Source organism: Lepidochelys kempii, chromosome 3, assembly GCF_965140265.1.
Source record: "Lepidochelys kempii isolate rLepKem1 chromosome 3, rLepKem1.hap2, whole genome shotgun sequence".
Classification (NCBI taxonomy): Eukaryota; Metazoa; Chordata; order Testudines; family Cheloniidae; genus Lepidochelys; species Lepidochelys kempii.
Genome location: NC_133258.1, coordinates 127,884,061 through 127,907,814, shown reverse-complemented (window position 1 = coordinate 127,907,814; position 23,754 = coordinate 127,884,061). Strand labels below are relative to the sequence as shown.

The following is a 23,754-nucleotide window of genomic DNA, read 5'->3' as shown; positions in this document are numbered from 1 at the left end:
CTTAAGAGCGAAGGACTACGAGGTGCAGATGGATGCCCTGATCGTCAGAGCCCTGGGCGCTTGGGACCCCTGCAACGTGCGTGTGCTGCGGACCTGTGGGATCAGTCGACGCTACGCACGGCTCATGCGGCGCCTCATGGTCTCGGACACCATCCGATGGTCCAGGGACATCTACATCGAACACATCATCGGCCACCGACAGTACCAGGAGGTGTGAGCCGGTACGACATCGTGCATCAACTATGGGAAAGGGACTGAGAGACTTTTTCCAGTGGACCATATGAATTGGAACCATAAACTCACTGAACATTAAATCCCACCAAACGAGGGTAGAGCCATCCTCATCATTGTATCCACTCATTATACTCCACACCTGAACATAGCCATTATATGGACAACATACCCCCATATCTCAATGTCTGTACTTTGACCCATTAAACTTTTACCCCCAATCGGGGAGATTGCAGATTATGCATTCCTTTCGCCACCCATTCCTAAACCGAATTTCGCACCCCTTGATAATCTGTACCTTATTCCCTGATAACCAGAAACTTCTATGCTTAAACTCTGTACTGTTTTCTTTTTACTTCAACATTATCTTGATAAAATTATTATTTCTGTGCTAAAAGTGTTTTCAATGTAACAGGCTTGTCTTTGGTGTGTAAGGGTATATACTGCCCTCAGTCCATGCAGGAATCGCCACTGACACTGGATCTAAGGCTGTATACAGCTCTAAGAGCTGATCACCACTAGGCTAAAAGACATATGTATCAGTATTCTAGAGTGATAGGAAATATGTATCAAGTCACTTGTGCTTGAATCTCCTTGCTTCAAAGATCTGAAGACACATCCACATTTTGAGAGTGAAGAGGGGGGTGGATGTCTGCAGAGACATTTAACATGACACATTTGCAACATAAAGACTTTGTACTTGCTGGTAATGATCACCCGATGATTTCTGTCTTTTCATTTTTATTGCTGCATTCTGGATCTTAACAAGAAGGCAGCATTATCTTAGCTGAAACCCTCTTCTCTTGGCATCTAATGGAGCCAGGCACTGTGTTTTTCACATTTGCAACCACCCAGCAACTTAGATAGTTAAGCTATAAGATAAAACAAGGAATGCTGGCTGGAATCCTCCTTGGCACAAAAATATTCCTCTTTCTTTTGACTTGATACAATGTGCCTAGAGGCATACCAAGTATTCATAGTAAAATCTGAAACAACAGAAATACAAACCCAAAACACAGACCGGACATTCTGAAAGGGGCACAAAGGTTTTGAATGAGCCTGACCAGGTTAATAGGAATATGGGCCCATCTATGATTCTACATCAAAAATCAGGAAAAATTCACAACTACGTGTGCTTTCAAGTCTTCATTGCTGCATTGGGGCTTCAGTCCTGGTCGTTTCAACTTAGTTTTGCTTTGAGATTTTAATTTTGTACAGAAACAGAAACTCAAAGTGAAATGACATGGATTGAAATCAATAGCCAGTATTAGCACAAACCTCTACTAAGTGGAACTGTTGAACTTTGCAGAGCTGTGGCTATGGCTGAAAGTACATTTGACTATAAAGGAGAGGGTTTTTTTACCCCCTAGTCCTGTGCATTCTGACTGACTTTAACAATCTTTGCATGAAGTTATAGCATTATGAAAAAGATGATACATTTGAGAATGAGATGGACCAATAACAGAATACAGAGAAGTTTAGAGCTGCATCTGAATCAGGATCGGAATTCTGTAATGTGCCACCAACTTACAGTTGAAAGTTACCTCCAATAGGAAAATACTTCTAGAAAGAACTGGCCAACAACATTTTTTTCATATAAAATATCCTTTTTTAAAAAAAATGGATTTTTTTTTCCAAAAATGTCTTTTCAATTTTTTGTTAATTTTTTTCATTGTGATTTTCCTTTTCCCCCCAGTCATTTTCAAAAATTGATTTTTTTCCCCCCAAAACTTGCTGGGTGTGGGAGAAGGATGAGAGAAACAAGTAAAAAGAATGGAGGGGAAAAGAAAAGGAAGAAAAAATGCAAGAAGTGAAGTATAGTACATTTATGCTTGGGAAAATATGCTAAGCTTCCATTTTGATATACCAGGTGTTTGCGGTAACCTACAAAAACCCTATCTGGCCCCAGTCCTCGGTCTACTGAGTTAAACGTTAAAAGAATAAGATCTTCGGAGACCAGTGCTCTTCCTATTAGCTCGTTCATCAGCTAACAGGCAACAGCATCACTTCAGTTAAGCGTTCCTACATTTGATTGTCGTAGGACTACAAAGTATTTTCATTGGAGGGCCATCAACCTTGGAATTCTCCCCATTGGTCTAACAAAGCCTGACTTGTTTGACCTACCAAGCCAACATGCAAGTTCTAGCTTTTTAGTCAGGCTGTTAGCAGAAGGTGAAGGATTGGTAAAGTTGGATGGCTCTGCCCAAGTTTATTTTTCATAATGTTAATGCAGTAGCAAAAAATTCACATCCTCAGAGAAACACTCAGCAGTGATATCCTGCTTTTCCTACATGTAGGGAATGTCACAGTTGAGTAGTAGTATTAGAATCTGAAGAGAAAAGTTTACCTTACTGAAGTGTATGCTGTAAATATCCCTGTGTTTGGAGACTTGCAAGGAGTGCATTCTACAACTAATAAGTAAGAGTGACAAACTTTTTTCACCACTGCCAGGAACTTTAATTCTTGTAGTGTTATTGAAATGCTGTATATCCCTCTTTCTGGGAAAATAGCAAACTATTTTATGTGAAATTCCACACATTTTTATGTGTGTTTCAATTCTTTATGTGAATCTGAAAATGAAGAGAGTACCTTTTGTTATGTCTATGATAGCCCATAAAAGGAGGGCATTTTTAAACAGTAAGGCTCTTTAAGATACCATAAATTAGTTAAGCTAAACATAAGCTGTATAGGGTTTCCCATAGAGAAAGGGATCTACATCATTACAGAGAAATAGCAACAATATTATTTGTGGTGGCTCTCTGGGTTGTGCTTATTTAGCAGTGAGGAATGAATTGTAAGGAATGAATATAGCTATACGTGCTATGCCTGGAGCCCAAACTACCACCTCATGGGTGTTGAAGAACTCCAGGACAGAGCTGAGGCACTTTAGCAGGATTGTGTAGGCACACTTGCTTTGCCGTTGTCCAGAATGAACTTGTGTAATGGATACAGGCTATTAGTCAATCACTATCTGCCACATTAACTTAAAAATAAATAGAAAGAGGAAAAAAATAATCTTCTTGCCATTACTGAAAAACAAATAATTATCATCTTGAGTGCATAACTGCAAATCTTGCAGCTCCTTTTCAAGTCAGACGCCTATTAAAGGCAATGAGAGTTTGTCTGAGTAAGCACTCCAGGACCTGGCCCCATATGAGCTTGTGTGTACCATCGCTGACAACTAAACTGAAAGTTCTCATGGTGTCCAGAATTCAAAAGCAAACATCGCTTACTCTCTTCAGCTTCTTCATGTCTAGGGCCCTACCAAATTCAGGGTCCACTTTGGTCAATTTCATGGTCACCGGATTTAAAAAATCGTAAATTTCATGATTTCGGCTATTTAAATTTGAAATTTCACAGTGTTGTAATTGTAGGGATCCTGACCCAAAAAGGAGTTTAGGGGTGCTTGCGGTACTGCTATCCTTACTTCTGCGCTGCTGCTGCTGCTGGCGGCGGCGCTGCCTTCAGAGCTGGGCAGCTGGAGAGCCGCGGCTGCTGGCTGGGAGCCCAGCTCTGAGGGCAGAGCCTCTGCCAGCAGCAGTGCAGAACTACGGATGGCAATACCATGACACTCCTAAAATAACCTTGTGCCCCCCCCCTGCAAATCCCTTTTGGGTCAGGACCCTCAATTTGAGAAATGCTGGTCTCCCCCAGTGAAATCTGTATAGTATAGGGTAAAAGCACACAAAAGACAAGATTTCATGGTAGGGTGTTGGGGAGGGGAAGACCAGATTTCATGGTCTGTGATGTGTTTTTCATGGCCGTGAATTTGGTACGGCCCTACTTATGCCCAATTGCCTGAACCTCCAATAACTTATGTAGAGAGACCTTGAATATTTAAAGAACACTCAACTGATGCAGGCTGAAGCAGAGTGCTACTTGTTTCAATCCACCCTTATAGCATCAGTAAAACTGAAAAATGAACTGCTGCTGTCAATTATTCATTATTCTCTTGACAATGCACCAGAAAGAAAAACCTGTTTTTTCTCCACTGGACACTTCTGTTTTAGATACTGCTCACTTTGAGACAAGATATAGCAGGCTGACAGTGTTTGGAGACTTGATACTTGAAGAAGCTGAGGTGTGAGATAAAGAGATGTCCGTCAAGTACTAAAATGTTCATTTTCAATTGACATTAACAGTTTCTGGTCTCTGGGAAAAAAAAATTATTGATCCTCTCACAACAGAGCAAGATTCCCACTAATCTACTTTTGACTAAGGATGGTTGTTTGACATCTCCAAAAAATGGAAAAAGAAAGTGTTGTAGCAGAAACCGTCACTCCCCACCCAAATTTTAGTTTAAATATTAATATACATTTATTGTTTGTCATGGAAAATTATAACAAATAATATAATTTTACAATACAAATTATTTGAGTAACCTAAAACCATTTGCAAAAAGAAAAGAAGTACTTGTGGCACCTTAGAGACTAACCAATTTATTTGAGCATAAGCTTTCGTGAGCTACAGCTCACTTCATCTCACGAAAGCTTATGCTCAAATAAATTGGTTAGTCTCTAAGGTGCCACAAGTACTCCTTTTCTTTTTGCGAATACAGACTAACACGGCTGCTACTCTGAAACCTAAAACCGTTTGAAAACCACGACACTAGAAACATATAAACCCACATTTTCAAAATTCATGGATGGAGCCATGTTCAGTAATGGGCTAACCAGAGTAATAAGACTAATGCAAAAGTCCTATACAGTATTATAGAGATGAAACCAATAATTCTATAGAAATTATTCTAAAACCCCTAAAAAATCTAATAGAGAATTTGCACAACTTTTGTATATATTTTTGAATCAGGCAATAGAATTTTACTGCAGAAGTATGATTATCTACTAAATGCTACTGGATGATTCTAAAAACCTACAGAAAATTTAGAAAAGTCCAAAGGGAAAGGCCATGACTTTTTTATGAAAAAAATCCTGTCACAGATTTTATTATACAGCACAGTTTCTGCCACAAATATACAGCCCTATGTATTGTCAGATAAATAAATAAATACAAATTAAATATAAGAAATAAGGCCCTGATCTAGCAAAGCACATGCTTAGCTTAAAGCATAGAAGCAGTATAACTGAAGCCAAAGGGACTACTCATATGCTTACAATTAAAAATGTGATTAAGTGTTTGGCTGGTTCTGGGCCTGGCTATCCAGACTCTGAAGATGAAATCATCAAGTTTTTACTTAGGCAAAATTCACTTAAGGCAATGAAAGTTTTGCCTGAGGGTGGACTAAAAAGTTCAGGTTATGCCCCATTATTAATTATTATTATTATTATACAAAATCTTTCATCCAAAGCTCTCGAAACAATTTATACATGCTAATGAAGTCTCACAATATCTGTGTTAGGTACTGTTAGGTGCCCATCGTACAGGTGGGTAAATGAGACAGACACACTGAGTTATTCAATGTCATACTTAAAGTAGATGCAAAGCCAGAAATAAAACACAGAAGTCTTATCTCCAGTCCCACACTCGAATTACTAGACAATATTCCTTCCGTTAAATGTAAAGCTTGGCCTCCAAAGGCTGGAGTGCAGTGCGTACTTGAGCACCAGATAGAAACCGACACAGCAGTGTGAATTGGAAGGAAGGCATTACTGCCTAACGTCAGCCTTTCATGAGATTTTTTAGGATCCCTCCTCCTCCAACTGAACCTGCCTCAAAAAAATCTCAGGATTTTTGTGCTTCAACTGTGAAAATGCCATTGATCAGATCAAAGCAGAATTAGAGCAATAGGTCCTCTCCTAGCAGCCTGAACAGAAGTCAGCACTTGAGATCCATCGCTATCATGAGTCACTTACATTCCCCTGATTTATGATTTTTTTTTTCTGATTTATAAGAGGCAACACACATTTACGTTGCATGTCCATTTGTTATGTGAAGAAAAGACTGGGGGAGAGAAATGGAGGGGTCAGACAAGCTGAAAGGTGTCTCATTGTGGGCAAGCGTAGAAGGCGGGTAGCCCAGGCTCCCTCCTCACCCTCCCTGGCAGCACGGCTCTGGTGGATTTCTGATGCCATGGCAACCCCACCTGCAACTCTCGGGGGGCTTCTGTGGGTGGAGAAAGTATCCATGCAATCTAAATGCAGAGGAGTTCTGGGCAGGATTGGTAGGGTATGAAGCCCTGGAGAGAAAGTTTCACATCACCCTATGACCTTCCTCCGCCCCACATTTTCACTCCTCAGAAACCATAGAGCTCCAAGGACAACACAAGGTCTTTGGGAAGTTTATGAGGGGATTAAAGATTATGTCAGTGCAACTCCCCACTTCCACATAGGCCAGCCACTTTTGATCCCTCCACAAGTGCAAACCTTAAGGGATGATCTGGGCTCAGTTCTTAGTTGAGAAAAACTCCCATTAACTACAAGATTGTACCCTTTGGCAGCATCCTGACAGCAGATTCCTGTGCTGAGCAAAGCTCCACTAACTATAAAGACAGGTTTCAGAGTAACAGCCGTGTTAGTCTGTATTCGCAAAAAGAAAAGGAGTACTTGTGGCACCTTAGAGACTAACCAATTTATTTGAGCATAAGCTTTTGTGAGCTACAGCTCACTTCATCGGATGCATACTGTATTTTCCACAGTATGCATCCGATGAAGTGAGCTGTAGCTCACAAAAGCTTATGCTCAAATAAATTGGTTAGTCGCTAAGGTACCACAAGTACTCCTTTTCTTTTTACTAACTATAAAGGGGCTCTGCATGACTCAAGGGTCCAGATGACAGGATCTCGAGGTTGTTTGTAGACAATTATGTGACTTTTCTATTCAAATTATTTTTTAAGTGCCATATTTGGGTGTACTCAGGCACTCGTTTTGGTCAGGGTCAGGAAATTTTAGCTCAGATGGTTCATATTTACCTACAGAGCATCAAGAGTCAATCCTGTAAAAGCATGGAGCACTCCTTCGAGGTTCCAAGACTCCTCAAATCCCACTGACTTCAACAGAAGTTGAGGCATGTCAACCTCACAGGATCAACACCTCAGAGGATCAAGCCTCAAATAGAGTAGAGTTCCAGATTATACTGGTTATAACAGTAGGTTTAAGTAAAGTATACCAGGACAGTCTTGTGAATAAGGCCCTGGACTACTGTCCCAAATCTAGGTGCAATCCCTGGTTCTGTGACAAACTTCCTGTGTGACCTTCAGCTAGTCACTTAATCTCACTGTGTTTCAGTGGTCCATTTGTAAAATAGGAACTATTGTTATTCCTTTCACCCACTCTTGTCTATTTAGATTGTAAACACTTCAGGGCAGGGGTTGTCTCCTTCTATGTCTATATACATTGGGCCCTGATCACAATTAGTTCTTCTTGGTTCAACTGTAACACAAATAATAATGCTTCTCAGCTCGCACCAATTTTCTTGCACAACCAAATGTCTGTTTCTAGTGAGGGAAGTTCAGAGTTTAGGTTTGGTTTGGAGAAGCATCCAAAAATGTGGCTGTTCATCTAAAGTTTATTCAAACTAGCTGAACCTCTTGAAGCTACAAAAGTGGGCTGGAAATATTACAAGAATCAGACTTCTCATAACGTTTCCAGCACTTCAGCATCTGGTTCCAGCCTTGCCTGGAAGCATAAGAGTGCACAAAAATGAAAAATAATAGAGAGAAAAATGAATTGCAGGGTTGTTGTTTTTCTTAACATTAAAAGAGTCCATTAGGCAAGTTCTAATTTTGGTCAAAGGTGGGTGTGGGGCTCATGAAGTACCTCATTTCAGACCAGTTCATCCTCCCTTTACTTTATTATCTTAAAAAACAAAAATTCACACACAGCTATTTAAGTGCCTGTTACAGGCATGAGGGCACAGGGGACAGAAGTGGGAGAAAGGAGACTGGGATTAAAGTTCTGTCAATAGGTTTTATTGTCTCACTTAAAATCCAAACTTAAAAATAGCTTCCCCCATGGTGCTAACGAATTCCCTTAAATGTTAACTTTTCCTGGTAAATGAAACCTAAACAATTAACAAAAACAATAGAGAAAACAATAAGTTCTTTAAGACAACGGTATCTCTGTAATTCCAGTCTTTTGACAGTCTCAAAATAAATATATCAAGCAAATACTGATAACAGAATTGGACAAAGAAGAAAGTCACTGTGAATTCTTGGCTTTTGCGGGAGGAGAGATATGTCTGGGGCTAATATTTGGAGAAAAGAATGTGAGGAGACATTAATTTGAATTTGATTCAAACTTTATTGTGTATGTAAAATATCCCAGTTTTGATTGTGTAAACAGGCATGTAAAAGGCTTAAGAGAAAATACTGACTACAAGTTATTCAGAGAGGCAAGATGGCAGAGACGGCCACAAGAGATCAGTGTGGATGCTGACCTGAAACCAGAGCTGGTCACAGCATTTTGGACAAAAATGAAATTGCATCAAAGCCAAAATATTTCATGGAGATGTATCAGTTTTGCTGAAGTTTTAGTTGGGAAGTTATTGGGGGAGAAGGTAAGAGAGAGACTCAGGCTCAAGTCCCTGCTTTGCCGGATTCAAAGTAATCAGGGATGAAAAATTCCGCTCGGAATCAGGCATGTATGGATTTGAACCTGAGTCTCCCCCCCGTTCCTGAATCGAGACTCTCAGGTTTTGGTCCAAAAACAGGCATGTAAACAGAATTCAATTTTCATGAAAATGTTCTCAGTCAGCTCTACTAAAAATCTCTGCTCTTTAACTAATCAATCCATCACCTGCAACAACAAGCTCCGCTCCTCATTGGCCGTTGGATGAAGTGGAGTCTGTCTCAGCACCTTCAGTAGAACGTTTGATTGGGGTTATCAAAGGTGACAGTGTAGCAAGGTGGGAGGCAAAGATTGAAACTGCAGTGAGACCAGTTGGCCTCCCTTTTTCTGTGCACCAACTTGTTTGCGCAGCTTGAGTTAGTTCAGAGGATTGCTGCCACGGGCAGGAGTGAAGTGGCATGTCACTGAACACCCCAAGGCTGTTTTGATTAGATTAAATTAAATATGAAATTAAAAGTGAAAATAGGAGTAGTCTCTTTCTCACTGATATTCATCAGGAGTACAACCAGCACTTATGCCCCAAAGCAGTATAGCATCTATATAGAAAAATAAAATTTAAAGTTGAGTGAATTTAGTGCTCATTGAGCTGAGAGACAAAAAGCACTACCTTGAGCTGTGTGTGGCAACTAGCGGTAATACTTAAGCTGCCCAAGTAGAGCTGGGGGGTCAGATGCCAGGAGTACAATTGTGCTAAAATGCTATAGGTGAAAACGTACACAGCAATAAAGTACTTCCACAAACTTTGATATATCACCAACTGCTGCAAAAATTTGCAAGCATTGCTAGAACTGATCCCCACAGGCTTTGCATCGGGAAATTCTACATATTTTTATGGGGGAAAGAAGCATTCTGTAGTTGCCATTGTCCGTGCATTTGGTAAATTGCATGGAGAAATAATGAAGAAAAAAGTATGCAAAAACATTTTACTTCACAGAGTGCACAGTGTTTTAAATATGCAGAGTACACAACACGAAGTGTTTACAATAATTCTTCCTGTGGTTAGTGGAAGCAACAGGCACTTGGGCTCAAGTCACTCCATTATGTTTTCTTTGTTCATATAAGGAAGTAGGTCCATCAGCTAATACAATGCTAGCATGATGTTTCGTCTAGGGGGAGGAGGAGACAGAATGTCTCTTAGAGCAATCTGGGTGCTTTAGAGGCTTGTCGGAGCTAATAGAGAGAGATGAAGTAGAAAATTGTCTCCAAGAGGTTGAGTCTGGGTGGTCTCAAACTTTTTGTTGTTGTTATTAGAGTGTAAGGGAAGGTAAGTCTTTGTGATCACTGTTATACTTATATTCAACAAATAAATAAATAAATAAAATAGAGCACTGAGAAGGAAATCAAGCCCTGCATTTAAGAGAGGAAGCATGTCATCATTTCTCTAAGCATGCCAGCCCAACGTCTCTATGACCAGCACGTGCATGTTTTAGATCACTAAATAATAGAACTGAAATGTTGGGACATCCCATTGCCCAGTGTCTCTGAACTTAGGGGAGAAGGAGAACTGATAGAACAAATGAAGGAACTAGGGAAGGAGAATGAGGTTTTGCTACCATCTCAAACTTATTTCACTGGATTTCAAAATGAACACAAATTTAAAAGACTTCTTTCTTGTCATTTAAACCCATGGATTTACCTCCTGGGTGATTATTTTTGTTTGTTAAATTGAATCAAAACAAACATGTTTTTTCTAGCAAAAGGAATGTAATTAAGAAGTAGAAGAATGAGCCTGCCCGCCTCAATGGAAAGTACTTAAGGCAGTAGGCAGGAAGCCTCAGACAGGAATCTGTTTGGTTCCTATTTCTGAGGAACACGCAGGAAAATCCTAACTGTGGACCCAGTCCAGCAAGGGCTGGGTCAGTCTCCATTCTCGTTTACTTCAGTGGGAATTGTGAGTGCTCATCACTTCACAGAATCAGGCTTCAAGAGAGGTGCAGTTATGTGTCTAAATAAATATGCAAAGGGCGTAAGAACACTTGCTTCAGGAAATTGCAAAGAACTGGAGGGAAATAAACAAAGGCCTCAATCCTACAACATCTTGCACACAGGCAAACTGCTGCGCCTACCCAGAGCCCTACTGACTTCAAAAGGGATCTTTCCAGGCATGGCAGTCCACCCACACACAATAAATAGCAGCATCAGGCCAAAGAAAGTAACAGTGAGGATCCAATCCAACTCCCACTGAAGTTAATGAAAGTTGGAGCAGGCCCTAGATGAAGAAGTGACCACATAGGGACTATGAGTGGTATTTCCAAAAGCACGCAAGTGACTTAGGAGTGCAGTTCCTAAGTTTTCAATGGGATATATGCTCCTAACTTATTTAGACACTTTTGCAAATCCAGTTCTAGAAGAAACCAATTTTGTCTCTTAAAATTAGGGATTTTAAGAAAAACATATTTGAATTAAGAAAAGGAATACTAGTGGCACCTTAGAGACTAACCAATTTATTTGAGCATAAGCTTTCGTGAGGGACTAACCAATTTATTTGAGCATAAGCTTTCGTGAGGGACTCACGAAAGCTTATGCTCAAATAAATTGGTTAGTCTCTAAGGTGCCACTAGTACTCCTTTTCTTTTTGCGAATACAGACTAACACGGCTGCTACTCTGAAACCTGATATTTGAATTAATCTCACAAAATTGAGTTTCCTTATTAAACAAAAAGATGCTCAGCCCAGCCAAACACATGGATGCTTGAGATGTCAGGGGAAATCACCAAAATACTGGTGTCTAGCAGAGGAAGGTTCTCAACTCAAGATTTAATCATTTTGTATTGGAAACTTTGGGGGATACTTTCAAGTGGCTGCTTCAGACAAATATTTACTCATGGAAATGGTCCTTAGTGAATTTTTCACTGTAGCACAATTAATGTGAAGACTCATCAGCCAGTAAAACACTGGTACAGAGGGTCTGATCCTGAAAGTTGGACTGTATGAATGGCCATCTGCACTTGCAAAGGACAGCTTGCAGAATCCAGACCAAACATCACATTAGCCCTCTGAAGCAATAAATAAAAATCAGGTGCTTTGTAAGGAGTTGGGTTTATTTTATTTCTGTTGCACTGACTGATGTATCTTCATATATAATAACTTGCCCGAACAGCGTATCTTTCCGATGAGCATCTCATCACCTTACCAACTTCCCCCACCAACCTGTCACATGGGAAAACCAAGCTACACTTGAACCAGATCCCATAGAATGGGCCTGATGCAAAGCCCACTGAAATCAACAGAAAGACTGCCAATGACTTCATAGGCTTTGCATCAGGCCCCATCTCCCAGTGGCAGAGTTTAGAATAGGATCTAGACCTCCCATTCTTACCATACTTAGAGATATTTGGGTCAACTCTTGTCTAGTGGGGTTGAAACCATTCCCTGAAAACCCCACTGTTCCTGCTGATTATCAGAGTACAACACCCCTAATTTAGTTTAATTTTCTACATACTGAACACACCAGGCTTTGCAGTGCTTACCTTTGCAGTTGCCCCTATATGCAATTTCCAACTGAGGATCTTTGCATTTTGCTCGTTGAAATTCACAACGGGACAGGAAAGTCCTACCATCAGAAGCACAAAGTGACTTCTGAGGGGATCCTGCACAGTCCAGGCTGCATTCTCGGTCTTTGTCTTGGTCCACTCTCAAAAACTAAAAATAAAAACAAAACCAAAAAGGCATGAGACTTTGGGAAGTTCACTCCAACAGTCAGTGGTCATCAATGGCATGAAAAGCACTTCCTGATCACCTACGCCAGAGAATATACCCAAGTGCGCTCCAAAAAATGTTTAATTGTATACTAAATAATAGATAATTTGGTGTGTCCTGGTTTTGGATGGTTCAGCCGTTAATGTGAAATACTAGCAATTAAAACATCTCTGCAGTGCATACTTAATTTATTATTTTAGTTAGGGAAACTTTGAACATTAAACAATTACTCTGGAGAGAAAGGAGGTTGCTCAGAGCCTTTACAGGCAAAAATACTGATATTGGAAAATTGAAACCCCCTTCAAAACAGAAATGAGGATTTACTGTGATCCATTAGCTACTTATAGGAGCCATGGGTGAGCCGCAACACTTTGAAAGGTTCAGATTCAGTCTGGGTACTTACATAAAACATGAGCTTCATTCTGCAATAATGAGCTAATGGTGTATCTGACTGATAATGGTTGGACCTGCCTCCATCCAGCATGGGAGCCTTGTTGCGACTGGTCTTCTTGTGCAAAATCCTTTCATCTCTGTGCAGAGCAGCCAGCACAGACCCATATGCCAGCAACATCCAACTTAATTCCTCAAAAGGGTTATGTGAGTCTTAAGTGGTGCATGCAGGGGTCTTTTTCTGGCCCTACTGCACAGAGATGAATTTCACCCAGGGTAAAATGTCAGGCTACTTAATGCTGCCTAAACTCCAGGATATATATCTGCCAGGGTTGGAAAGAGGCATGTTATGGGTTGTGACTTCTTCCATGATCCCCAACCTCAGCATACCCTTTCCTGCTCTGCAGAGACTACTCACCCTCCCCCCCACAGATTTGGACTGGAGTGGTTTCTGCAGGCACATTGGGACAGAGACCACAAAGAAGGACATCTGATCCCCGCTTCTGTGTCATCCAACCTCCTCCAGTAATGGAGGTAGAGGGAAGCAAATATAGGCCATGGTTGAAGTCTTTTGTCAGGTTGTTCTAGCTAGGAGTCACAACAGGTTAGAGGGAAAAAAATATTTCTCTCTCTAATTTAATTCCCGAGTCACTTCGAACATGCTAAATGGTCCTCAGTTTGGATTTTAGTCTCCTATCAGGTGCATATACACTTACCATTGTTCCTGGAATTGAGAAAAGCAGGATCTGCTTGCACTGAAACACATTTCCCTAACCCTAACTAGTTTTTATGCCACTTTCAGACAGAAATGAGCACTAAGGCATTTTATTTTCCAAGCATCAAAAGGGCTGGTGCCGCCAGGGAGATGAAACCATTAAGTCCTCAAACAATTTTCTCTATCATTTTACTGTTTTCTGAATAACCAATAAGGTATGAAAGGCATGTAGTTACCAGGAGATAATCACCCTCCTGGGCATTACAAGTCACAGAGAAATGGACCTTAGAAAATGTCATCAACCAGCTGAAATGCTGGCTTCGTTTTACAAATTGTGCAATGATGCTTTATTACGATTAATGTCAGATACAGCAAAGTTTAAAGCTTTAGGTTATGTATGTAGGCTAATGAGAGGGTAAAGCTTTGAACAAGGAAGAGAAATAAAAGCAGAATTTGTGCATCCAAAGTACACAAGCCTCCAGACTTGCATACCTCCCTTTTCTGGAGGAAAGTGTTGGCTGTATATAGCTCACCTCTATTTTAGTGAAGAAAAAAAACCCAGTCATAAATCCACTTAGTTTTCATGCTTAAACTGTGGTTTGTTTGCATTTCCTAGCATTTAAAGTAGGAAATGCAGATGTCTTATGGTAAGACATGATAATTATCATTTTCTGTAAATGGAGAGACAACCTCACAGCTTCCATTTAAAAAAACAAAAAACCCTAATATTCATATAGTTGGAATTTGACTGTAATTTTCACAAACAATAAAAGCATTCTTTTTCTGCTGACAACACTCTTTTGTTTTGCTTTTTCCTTTTTAATAGTAATTAGCTTCAGCAGCAGATGCATCAACTGACAGAGAAAAATCTATGCCTTGTGTCTGCATTTTAGCGATGATTTTCTTCCCCCTCATAGTCATTTGTGTGTGTGTGTTTTTTTCTCTGGAGTGGTGCTCAGATACTATGATGACAGGAAGAGCTACATAAATACCTAGATAAATAAAGTGGGAGCTGTAGAGACTTAATCTTACTTTATTGACTAACAGAAAAAACAGTGGTAATGCAATCTTCGTCCACCCTGAGGAGAATACGGATGAGAGGGTAATTTGGTCTCCATCCTCATCCAGCACTTGATCCCTTGAAGTCAATGACAAGACATCCCAAGAGAAAAAGAATGTACTGGGGCTTTTGAAGGGGAATCAGGAGATTTGGATTCAAGCCCCTGCTCTGCCACAGACTTCCTGTGTGACCTTGGCAAAGCCACAGTAAATCTCTGTCACGCTGTTCCCCCATATGTAAAATGTGGATGATAGTACTTCTTTTCTCTATGGATCTCACATGCCCCCCACTACTGTAACATCTGAGTGCAGCTCAAGCTTTAACATATTTATCTTCACAACCCCCCATTATAGGAAAGTGCTATATCCCCATTTTACAGATTACGAACTGAGATGTAGAGACCCAGATCCACAAAGGGATTTAGAGATTACAATCCAGAGCAATATCTAACTTTTAGGAGCCTACAAAAATCACAGGAACAACACTACAATCCACAAAGCCTCAGTTAGGAACCTAAGCTACCTACACAATGGATGGGGAGATATGTGCCTAAGAATGATATCCACAAAAGACAGCACATGAGATGGGAACTGCCTAAGCTAGCCTATGGGAGATGCTGATGAGAAGGGAGTTTACTAAGCCCCACCCCGCTGATGGAAATAGGCACTGAAGATTGGGCTGCAGTGATCTACAGCCAGGAATCCCTCCTCTGGCGACTGGTGGCTTGGGCACCTAACTCATTTCTTGGGAGGGAGAATGAGCTAAGCACCTGCCTTGCTCTACATAAGTGAGCCAGAGGAGGAAGTGATGCCCAGCCTATATCTTTTAATCCAGTAGTAAGAGCTCTCACCTGGGACATGGAAGACCTGGGTGTAATTTCCCCCTCTACATATAGGGAAAGAAAGGATTTGAGCACTGTGGATAAACAATGAAGGAGTCACTGACCCAGAGAGAGGGCAAGAACAACTCTGAAGCTTGATGGTTTGGGCACTGAGGTGGGAGATCCACGGTCCAGACCTTGCATGCAAGTTTGGTGGATGACCACGTATCTTCCCTCACTTTGTGGATTGCTCTGAGGCTTAGATGGGAGATAGGTGTCTGGACGCTTAGAGGGAGGCAACCATGTTTGTGCCCAATGGCAGAAGCTTAGGCAAAAAGGAAACTTTTACTGCAAAAACTTAGCTGCCGAGTGACCTTAGGCACCCAAGTGGGAGTTTTGCAGATCGCGGTGGAGCCTATAACTGGGACTTGGGCACCTAAGTACCTTTGTGGATCTGGGCCAGAGAGAAACCATGTGATTTCCCATGGTCACACAGGTAACTTATGGCAGAGGAAGGAACTGAATCCAAAGTACCACACTAACAACTATACCATCCTTCTCCAACTCTTTCTCTCTGTTTTCTAGTGAGAGTGTAAGCCCTATGGGGCTCTTACTGTGTGGTTGTTTAGTAACCAGTGCACCAGGACCCTCATGTCAGCTGGGGTCTCTAGGCCCTGCCATTGTATAAATAAATTAAATAATATGATTTGGTTCAGGCCCTCAATCATTGATCTCTCTGTGGAGAGTGCCTACAAAGGGAAAAATTAGAGTCAAGACCAATGAGGACATCCTGGCCACTAGTAACTGGACTGAGACTACCAAACTCATTTTGAAATGGCCACTGAACAGCCATTAGATTACACTAAATTTTGGTCACTTCCAACCTGCTCTGGATTTGAACCAAAAACAACAAGGAGTCCGGTGGCATTTTAAAGACTAACAGATTTATTTGAGCATAAGCTTTTGTGGGTAAAAATCCCCACTTCCTCAGATGCATGGAGTGAAAATTACAGATGCAGACATAAATATACTGACACATGAAGAGAAGGGAGTTACCTTACAAGTGGAGAACCAGTGATGACAGAGACAATTCAATCAGGGTGGATACAGTCCACTCCCAACAATAGATGAGAAGGTGTCAATTCCAGGAGAGGCAAAGCTGCTTCTGTAATGAGCCAGCCACTCCCAGTCCCTATTCAAGCCCAAATTAATGGTGTTAAATTTGCAAATGAATTTTAGTTCTGCTGTTTCTCTTTGAAGTCTGTTTCTGAAGTTTTTTTGTTCAAGTATAACTACTTCCAAATGTGTTATAGAATGTCCAGGAAGATTGAAGTGTTCTCCCACTGGCTTTTGTATGTTACCATTCCTGAGGTCCAATTTGTGTCCATTTATTCTTTTGAACCAGTAACTTTTTATCTCATCACCAATTCCCCAGGTTCTCCATGCCCCAGCTCATGTTTTAATGTACTTTCTGTGCCTTGATTTCAAGGTAGTGGGGACACTGATCATTTAAAGTCTTTCTAGCAAGATTTTGCCAAACCTTTTTCGCCATTACCAGTCTTTGAATTCATTTGGAACGTGAAATGTGAAAACTTCTAGACTTGTCACTTGATTTTTTTCTTGAGCTTCCCTGTCTTTTGTCATGTTACGAAAGTTTAGAAATAAACCAAGAAAACAACATTCCCCCAACACCACCATCACAATCCATCTCTGTAATATTGCCAAAGTAAATGTGTTGAGAGCAAATTACTTTGGTGTCATTGGAAAGTTGTATCTTAAAGTAAGTCAAGGCAGACCAAAACAACCAACCTGTTGAGAGAGGTAAGGCCAATATGCCTGATTACAGCAGGCAGACATCAATTTCACAACACCGAACTAGACTGAAAATCTCCAAGGCTGTTTAAACTCTGAATAACAGAACCCACCCTCTTGGAATACTGAGTGTTCACTGATGAAGTTACATTTTGGAGGGCATTCAGCCAAAAAAGTTCAATTTAAGCTCTTTATTATTTCAAAGCATTTAGATGAGATTATGATAAATTATAGGTTCAAGGATATTGGAGTAACCTGGAAAAGCAGAGGATGAAGAGAAACCCCATGAGACAAAGCCACTTGAATAACTTGTTGGGTAGCCAAACCTCAGTGGAGAATTTGTGTTGTACACTTAAACAGTTTCCACCAAGCTAGCAAGCTAAGGGATTTAAGAGTAGGGAAGACAAAACGACAAACAACTGCCAGAAAAGATAGCTTATAGGAGGCATATTAGTATGTTCACTTATGGTCTGTTGAAAAAAAGAGTAAAAGGAATGCACAGAATTAGACAGAACACACTATAGCAGCGCAGGATGGTCCAACCCTGCATCCCTTGCTCACATGAAGCCAATAGAAATACTGTTAATAAATATTGTTGAACCCAACAGAAATACTTGAGTAAGGGCTAGAAGATCCATCCTTAAATTAAGATTTCTGCCCATTTTCCTGTCTTAATGGGTGAGACAGTACCACAGAAGCTGGTACCATATTTATGTGCAAAGTGCTAAATTGTGTACTCTTATCTCGAGTTGTACTCTATAAGCAGTCCTGCTGTTTTCATTGGAACACCTTATGGAGGAAGGTGATATTAAACATGAGCAGGGGAACCAGAATGTGGCCTAAGCAGATTCCTGGCAGTAACTGGAGGCAGCTGGATCATCTACCGCTAACTTTAAGATAATTTGAAACCAAAACAGTTATTATAAAATCATGTGATGCACTGAAAGACAAGCCTCAAATAACATTTTGTGAAAAATCATAATTTTAAATAAGGATTATTCTGTGGCAGTTTCTTCATAAGAAAAGTTCATGTTTTCAGAATATATATTGGCCATATTTGTAGAGTTCCAACAGTTTTCTGTTGCTTCATTTCAGATTGCAAGGGATTGAGGAGATAGGAATTTGCTCGGCGAGACAATGTGTCACTGTATTTTTCTGACTCCTTCACAATAATCTCTGCAATACTTTGACATTTCTTTGCATCCTGTGAGGCATGGGAGACGCTAGCTAGTTTGATAAGAACTGTTTATAACTTATTACTAGTTATCATTTGTTGAGCACAGATGATGCACAACTTAAACTCTTGCTTTAAATATTATGATCCATGTACTGACTGGTTGCATAGCAACATATGTGAAAAATACAGTCACTGCCAATATGGAGGGTAAAAAATCATGGTAGGATGGGTGTGAAAGGAATTTTCTTTGATAACCAACAGACTTTTCTTCATTTTTCTTAACCTGAAGTAATCCTGAAACATGCAAACTTTACCATGTGGCAAGGACTCTCCCTGTAAAAGGAACTGCTTGATATGTCTAGAGAAGGATAATGAAAAGAGACTGATTATATAGATACTACTATATTATATAGTCCACAGGGGCTTGATGGAACGTGTACCAATATATGTATTTATTTTATCTCATTCTGTATTGCTTATCTTAGTTATTTATAAATTGTGTGTTTTCTCATGCAACAACAGAGCCACGAGTGATATAGGAAACTAAACAACAAGGACATGCAGGGTAATCAATAGAGCTTTCTAGAACAGTAGCACATATGGTCAACCACTGGGGTTTTCTGTACCTGAAAAGGTAGTTAGGGTAATATCTTATATTGGACCTACTTCTGTTGGTGGAAGGAACAAGCTTTTGAGCTACACAGAGCTCTTCGTCAGATCAGGGCAAGGAAGCAGAGCATCTGAGCTAAGTACAAGTTGGGACAGATTGTTAAGCAAAAGGGGCAACACGTTGAAGGTGGTCACTTGAAGTGGGCAACTGAGTATTAGAATGTTATGCATAAAGGATCTGAAGTGGGCAATATGAACTTCAGCTTTGAATCTCACACCCCTCTTAAAAATGTGGGTGACTAAGTGGCCACTTGTTGTTTGATTGGTTAAATTGAAGCGCAGTTATTTTTGACCAATGAGAGGAGGAGTTTAATCCTTTTGGATTGGTGACTATGGTTAATCTCTCCTTATAAAGATGACTAGTCAGGGTGGAATTTTAATAGAGCCTGTGTCCTGCTAATGTTAGTGGAAGTGAGCAGTAGCCAAGTTCCAGCAATAGGTGTTGAGAATGGTTATTTCTAGCTTATTTGTGTTGTAGGTTAACAGATCGGACTCCTTAAAATGAGGGTGATTTTAAATTAAAAACTAGCAACATAAGAAAACCATTTTAAAATATGAAAGTTTTTTTAATAAAACCTTTGTATCTGAATCTTCAGGGAAATAGTGTCTCATCCTTTCCAATACATTGTATTTTACAACTTAACATCGCCAAGTATACAAATATTCTACAGTGTGCATTTGCTACAAAGAAGTAATGATGAAGATGGTACTAGATCTGGAGAAGTCTTGAGTCTCTTAGTATACCTCAATTAATACAACAGATGGTCTCCATTATAAATCGACTCACAGAGTGTGATATTTTAGTTTAAAATTTTGTAAATCTCTGAGCAATGATGAAATGCCATTATTTGCCATCTTGTAACCCCAGCACATGGTATTCCAATAGAACTCTCTCACTGTCTCTTGTGTAAAAGGTTCTTAATGCTGGTTGTAAATTGCTCTCCTCCAGTGTACACAGTCCTGGTGATGTTTCTTCTCTTTTTTTTTTTTCTTTAACCGCTGTAATTCAGTAACATTAGAACTGCAGGATTATGGAACTGCAGATACACGAAACCGTACTTTAAACTGAGAAAATTATTTCTACATCTGCATTTCCCGCTCTGCTTTGTTTCTCAGTTTGGTTTTGTAACCCATGCTTGTCAGTGGTCCCACAGCTGGTCTTTGGAAGGTGCAGATGCTTATTTCCTCAACCACAAGCAGCACGCCAGTCCATTAGAAAGATTTTCCAATACCTTAAGTATAGGCATTAGGTTATTACTTGACTGTGTGATTTAACTGTCCATCAAGAGACAAGTTCTCTTAAACTCATTAACTGTGACTGGTGTCTCATCATGCATATCCTCTATTTAGCTTAGATTTTCCATATTTGTGATGGAATCCTGTTTCACTCCTATGGGGACACCTCCTGCCCACACCTCACCTCTTGGGCCCAGAAAGTACTCAAATGCAGCTGAGTTACTACAATTCCACTGCTCAATGAGAGCAGGCTTCAAAGAGATCAAGCATGGAGATTTCACACACCTTGTACTCTGCAAGGCAATGCTATGCAGCAACTCTCACTTGAGTAAAGTGGAGGGGAGGTTGTAGAGGGTGGAGAAGTGGTATACGGCCAATGAGTCCACAGCTAGGTGCATCCGCTTGTCAAAAGTCCCATGTGCAAGGTGGCAGAGAGGCCACGGCCAATATTACATGGAGGCAGTTGCATGATCCTCTGCATCTTGTAGGTCAGGGCAGGATAAATAACAGGAAGGTGTAAACTGAAGTGTAAAGATTAGCTGTGGGATCTGGCTCAATGTTTTAAATTGTAACTGGGAAAATTCTACTCTACGTTATGTGAAATAATGCAATATGTATTTTGTATCATCTTAGGAAAAATATGTACCTTTGGGTTTAGGAGCTGCTGTTGTCTGATTCTAATTTGAGCTAGGCAGGGGAGAAGAATGTCTTTTTTCTCAAGCCTTATCTACCCTAAGAAAATGTGCACCAATTTAACTGAAGTGATTTAATTACACCAGCCTAAACCCTTAAAGTGGACAGGCTACACAAGAACTCATTAGGATTTATAGTGGCACACCTCAAAGTAAGCCTTTCATGTAGGCAAGGCCTTAGACAGAACCAGCTTCCACTCTCACTGACATCAAAATTCCCATTGTCTTTAATGGCAACAGGATAGAGCCTGTCCATTGGGGAAACAGAGAGCTGAAAGTGCACAATTATATGGAATTGACTTTGTCCTTTAAGGGGTAAAATACAATTCAATTATGCCTAACCAAAAGGTTGGCAATTTGTCTGCAAGTAGAAAATATGAGAACCAAGCATGACAGAGAGAGAAGTAAATCCACTGTTCTCCTTGGAAAAGCGTATGACTTTGTCGTAAAGTTTTGAAAGAAATTTCTTTATCCTGCATCAGTTTACTGTGGGATGTTGAATGGAATATTCTGACTTCTCCACTCCATGCACAGGAGATCTGTATTTGTACTATGTGTTCTAAACTGATAGAAATCAGGGCTCTATGCTAAGGCTAAACACCACTTGGCCTCCAGTGTATACGAAGACAGTACTATTTTAAAACGTCTGCTGGTCATGGTCTATTCTAGGGCAAAATATGACCATGGAACTGTTTTAGCTCACATGCCTAAAACCTACTTATTTTCCTCATGTGGACAAGCCCTCCATTTTATCACTCACCAGACAAGTGATGAAGTGCTAAAACACATTTACATAACAAACAACCCCCAGATTGTTTCTTTACATAGGGTAGCATCTCAGGCCCAGAACCTCAAAGGTATTTAGGAGCCTAATTCCCATGGGTCTCAGCCAGAAAGGGAGCATACCATAACAGTCTTATAATGTATTGTTTATAGTACAGACACCCTAAGTTCAGGATTCACTCTGAAGGGACAGGAGTTAGGGTCACAGTTGGTTTGTTTTGCTTTTACCACTGTTTATTTTCATTACTGTGTGATTTAGGGCAGCATTATCACAGTTAAACTCCAAAATGCAGGCTCCAAATGATTGCTGGATTTAACATATCTTCCATAGAACAGCAGATCTTGAACAACCCCTCTACAGCTGCTAATCCTTCATAAATACAACGATGGAAAACTCAGAGCTAGCTACTGTAGATAATAATGCAATTCTCTATGCACACATATAAGACAGCATCTGTAAGGAGGTCCTGTTTAGAAAGATGCCTCTCCAATGGAACATAAAAAGTCAGCTCATAGGAAATTCTATTAAAAACTATTCTACTACCTGTAGTGTGCCAAATTCTGCTACTATCACACACCATTGTAAAGTCAGTGGAGTTTATATGGATTTACAGCTGCATTAGTGAAGAACCAAGATCAATAATTTCTGTTTTTCTCTTCTCATTAGAGCACGTTCTCAGCTGATGTAAATCAGCATAGTTCCATTAACTCCCATCACCACTCATGTGACTAATAAAATAGACCATTGAATAATCAGTGGAGCCAGGCTGATTTACACCAGCTGAGATTCTCACCTCTAATGTCCTTTATTAGATATATTTGCAAATGAAGACTTGTTGCCTGGACAATCATTTGTTCCTGCTGCTCCTACAGAACCACAAATGGATTTGCTGTTTATGGCATCATAATAATCTACATAGCAACTACCAATAGAATATCAGGGTTGGAAGGGACTTCAGGAGGTCATCTAGTCCAACCCCCTGCTCAAAGCAGGACCAAGCCCCAATTTTTGCCCCAGCTTCCTAAATGGCCCCCTCAAGGATTGAACTCACAACCCTGGGTTTAGCAAGCCAATGCTTAAACCACTGAGCTATCCCTCCCCCCAATGATGTAGCAAGCACATGATTATGATTTTATAAAGGACAATAAGCAGCCGCAGTAGCAGCAAAACTCTTAAGAAACACAAATCCTGTTACAGCAATATGTCCTGGCTTTGGCTTTAGCTGGACAGGGTAGAACTTACTTATGTATTGCTATGCTAACTAGAGTGAGATGCAAACCAGAAATCAATATCTAAACAGACCCGTGGATTTCACAGGCCAGGGCTGTCTCTATAAAGGTCCTGAACTGGAATCCCCAACCCAAACAACTATGAACTTGGGGGAAATTTGGATCCGAACCTCACAGTTTCAGCCCATTTCTAATATTATTGTAATCATGTGCTCTTGAGGGATACATTCAAGCACAGGAAACAGCTGATGTCCAAAAAGATCTAGATTTTTTAGAAACATATTGGTAGAGAACAACAGAAGGGCACAAATATTTCAAAAACACCAAGCTCTAGTTTTCTAACATGTGGGCTATCCCCAGCCCTTAGAAAGGTAGGAATCCAATACTTTCCCTAGGAGCTACTCCCTAGTTGCCTAGTCACAGCTCAGCTCTCAGGGAGTGTGGGGGTTTCACTATCTGATAAGAGCCTTTCCCAGCATGCTTGTTTCAGAGCTGAACCTTTAAATGCAGGAGAGAGCAGCAGCTGCAGGCCTAAAGCTGCCATTTTGTATCTGAATGCTGTAGGTTATCTCCCACCCCTCAAATCAGTGAGTATTCTTGGTTCTTATTGTGCTTTTCTGTTTTGTTTATTCCTGAGAAGGTAGTACACCCCTCTCAGTCATTGCTCTTGCAAAGAAGCCCCTGAAGTAAAAAAGACTGCTTTCTCAGCACGATG

At 40.4% G+C, this 23,754-nt stretch overlaps 1 protein-coding gene across 2 annotated transcripts in view; it reads right to left on the bottom strand.

Moving 5' to 3' along the window:
• SMOC2 (SPARC related modular calcium binding 2) overlaps positions 1-23,754 on the bottom strand; it is a 175,496-nt gene that overhangs the window by 105,370 nt on the left and 46,372 nt on the right. For both annotated transcript variants that reach the window (XM_073335247.1, XM_073335246.1), the window contains exon 2: positions 12,227-12,398. In XM_073335247.1, coding sequence (XP_073191348.1) covers positions 12,227-12,398 — 172 coding nt within the window. The remainder of the gene's footprint in view (positions 1-12,226; positions 12,399-23,754) is intronic.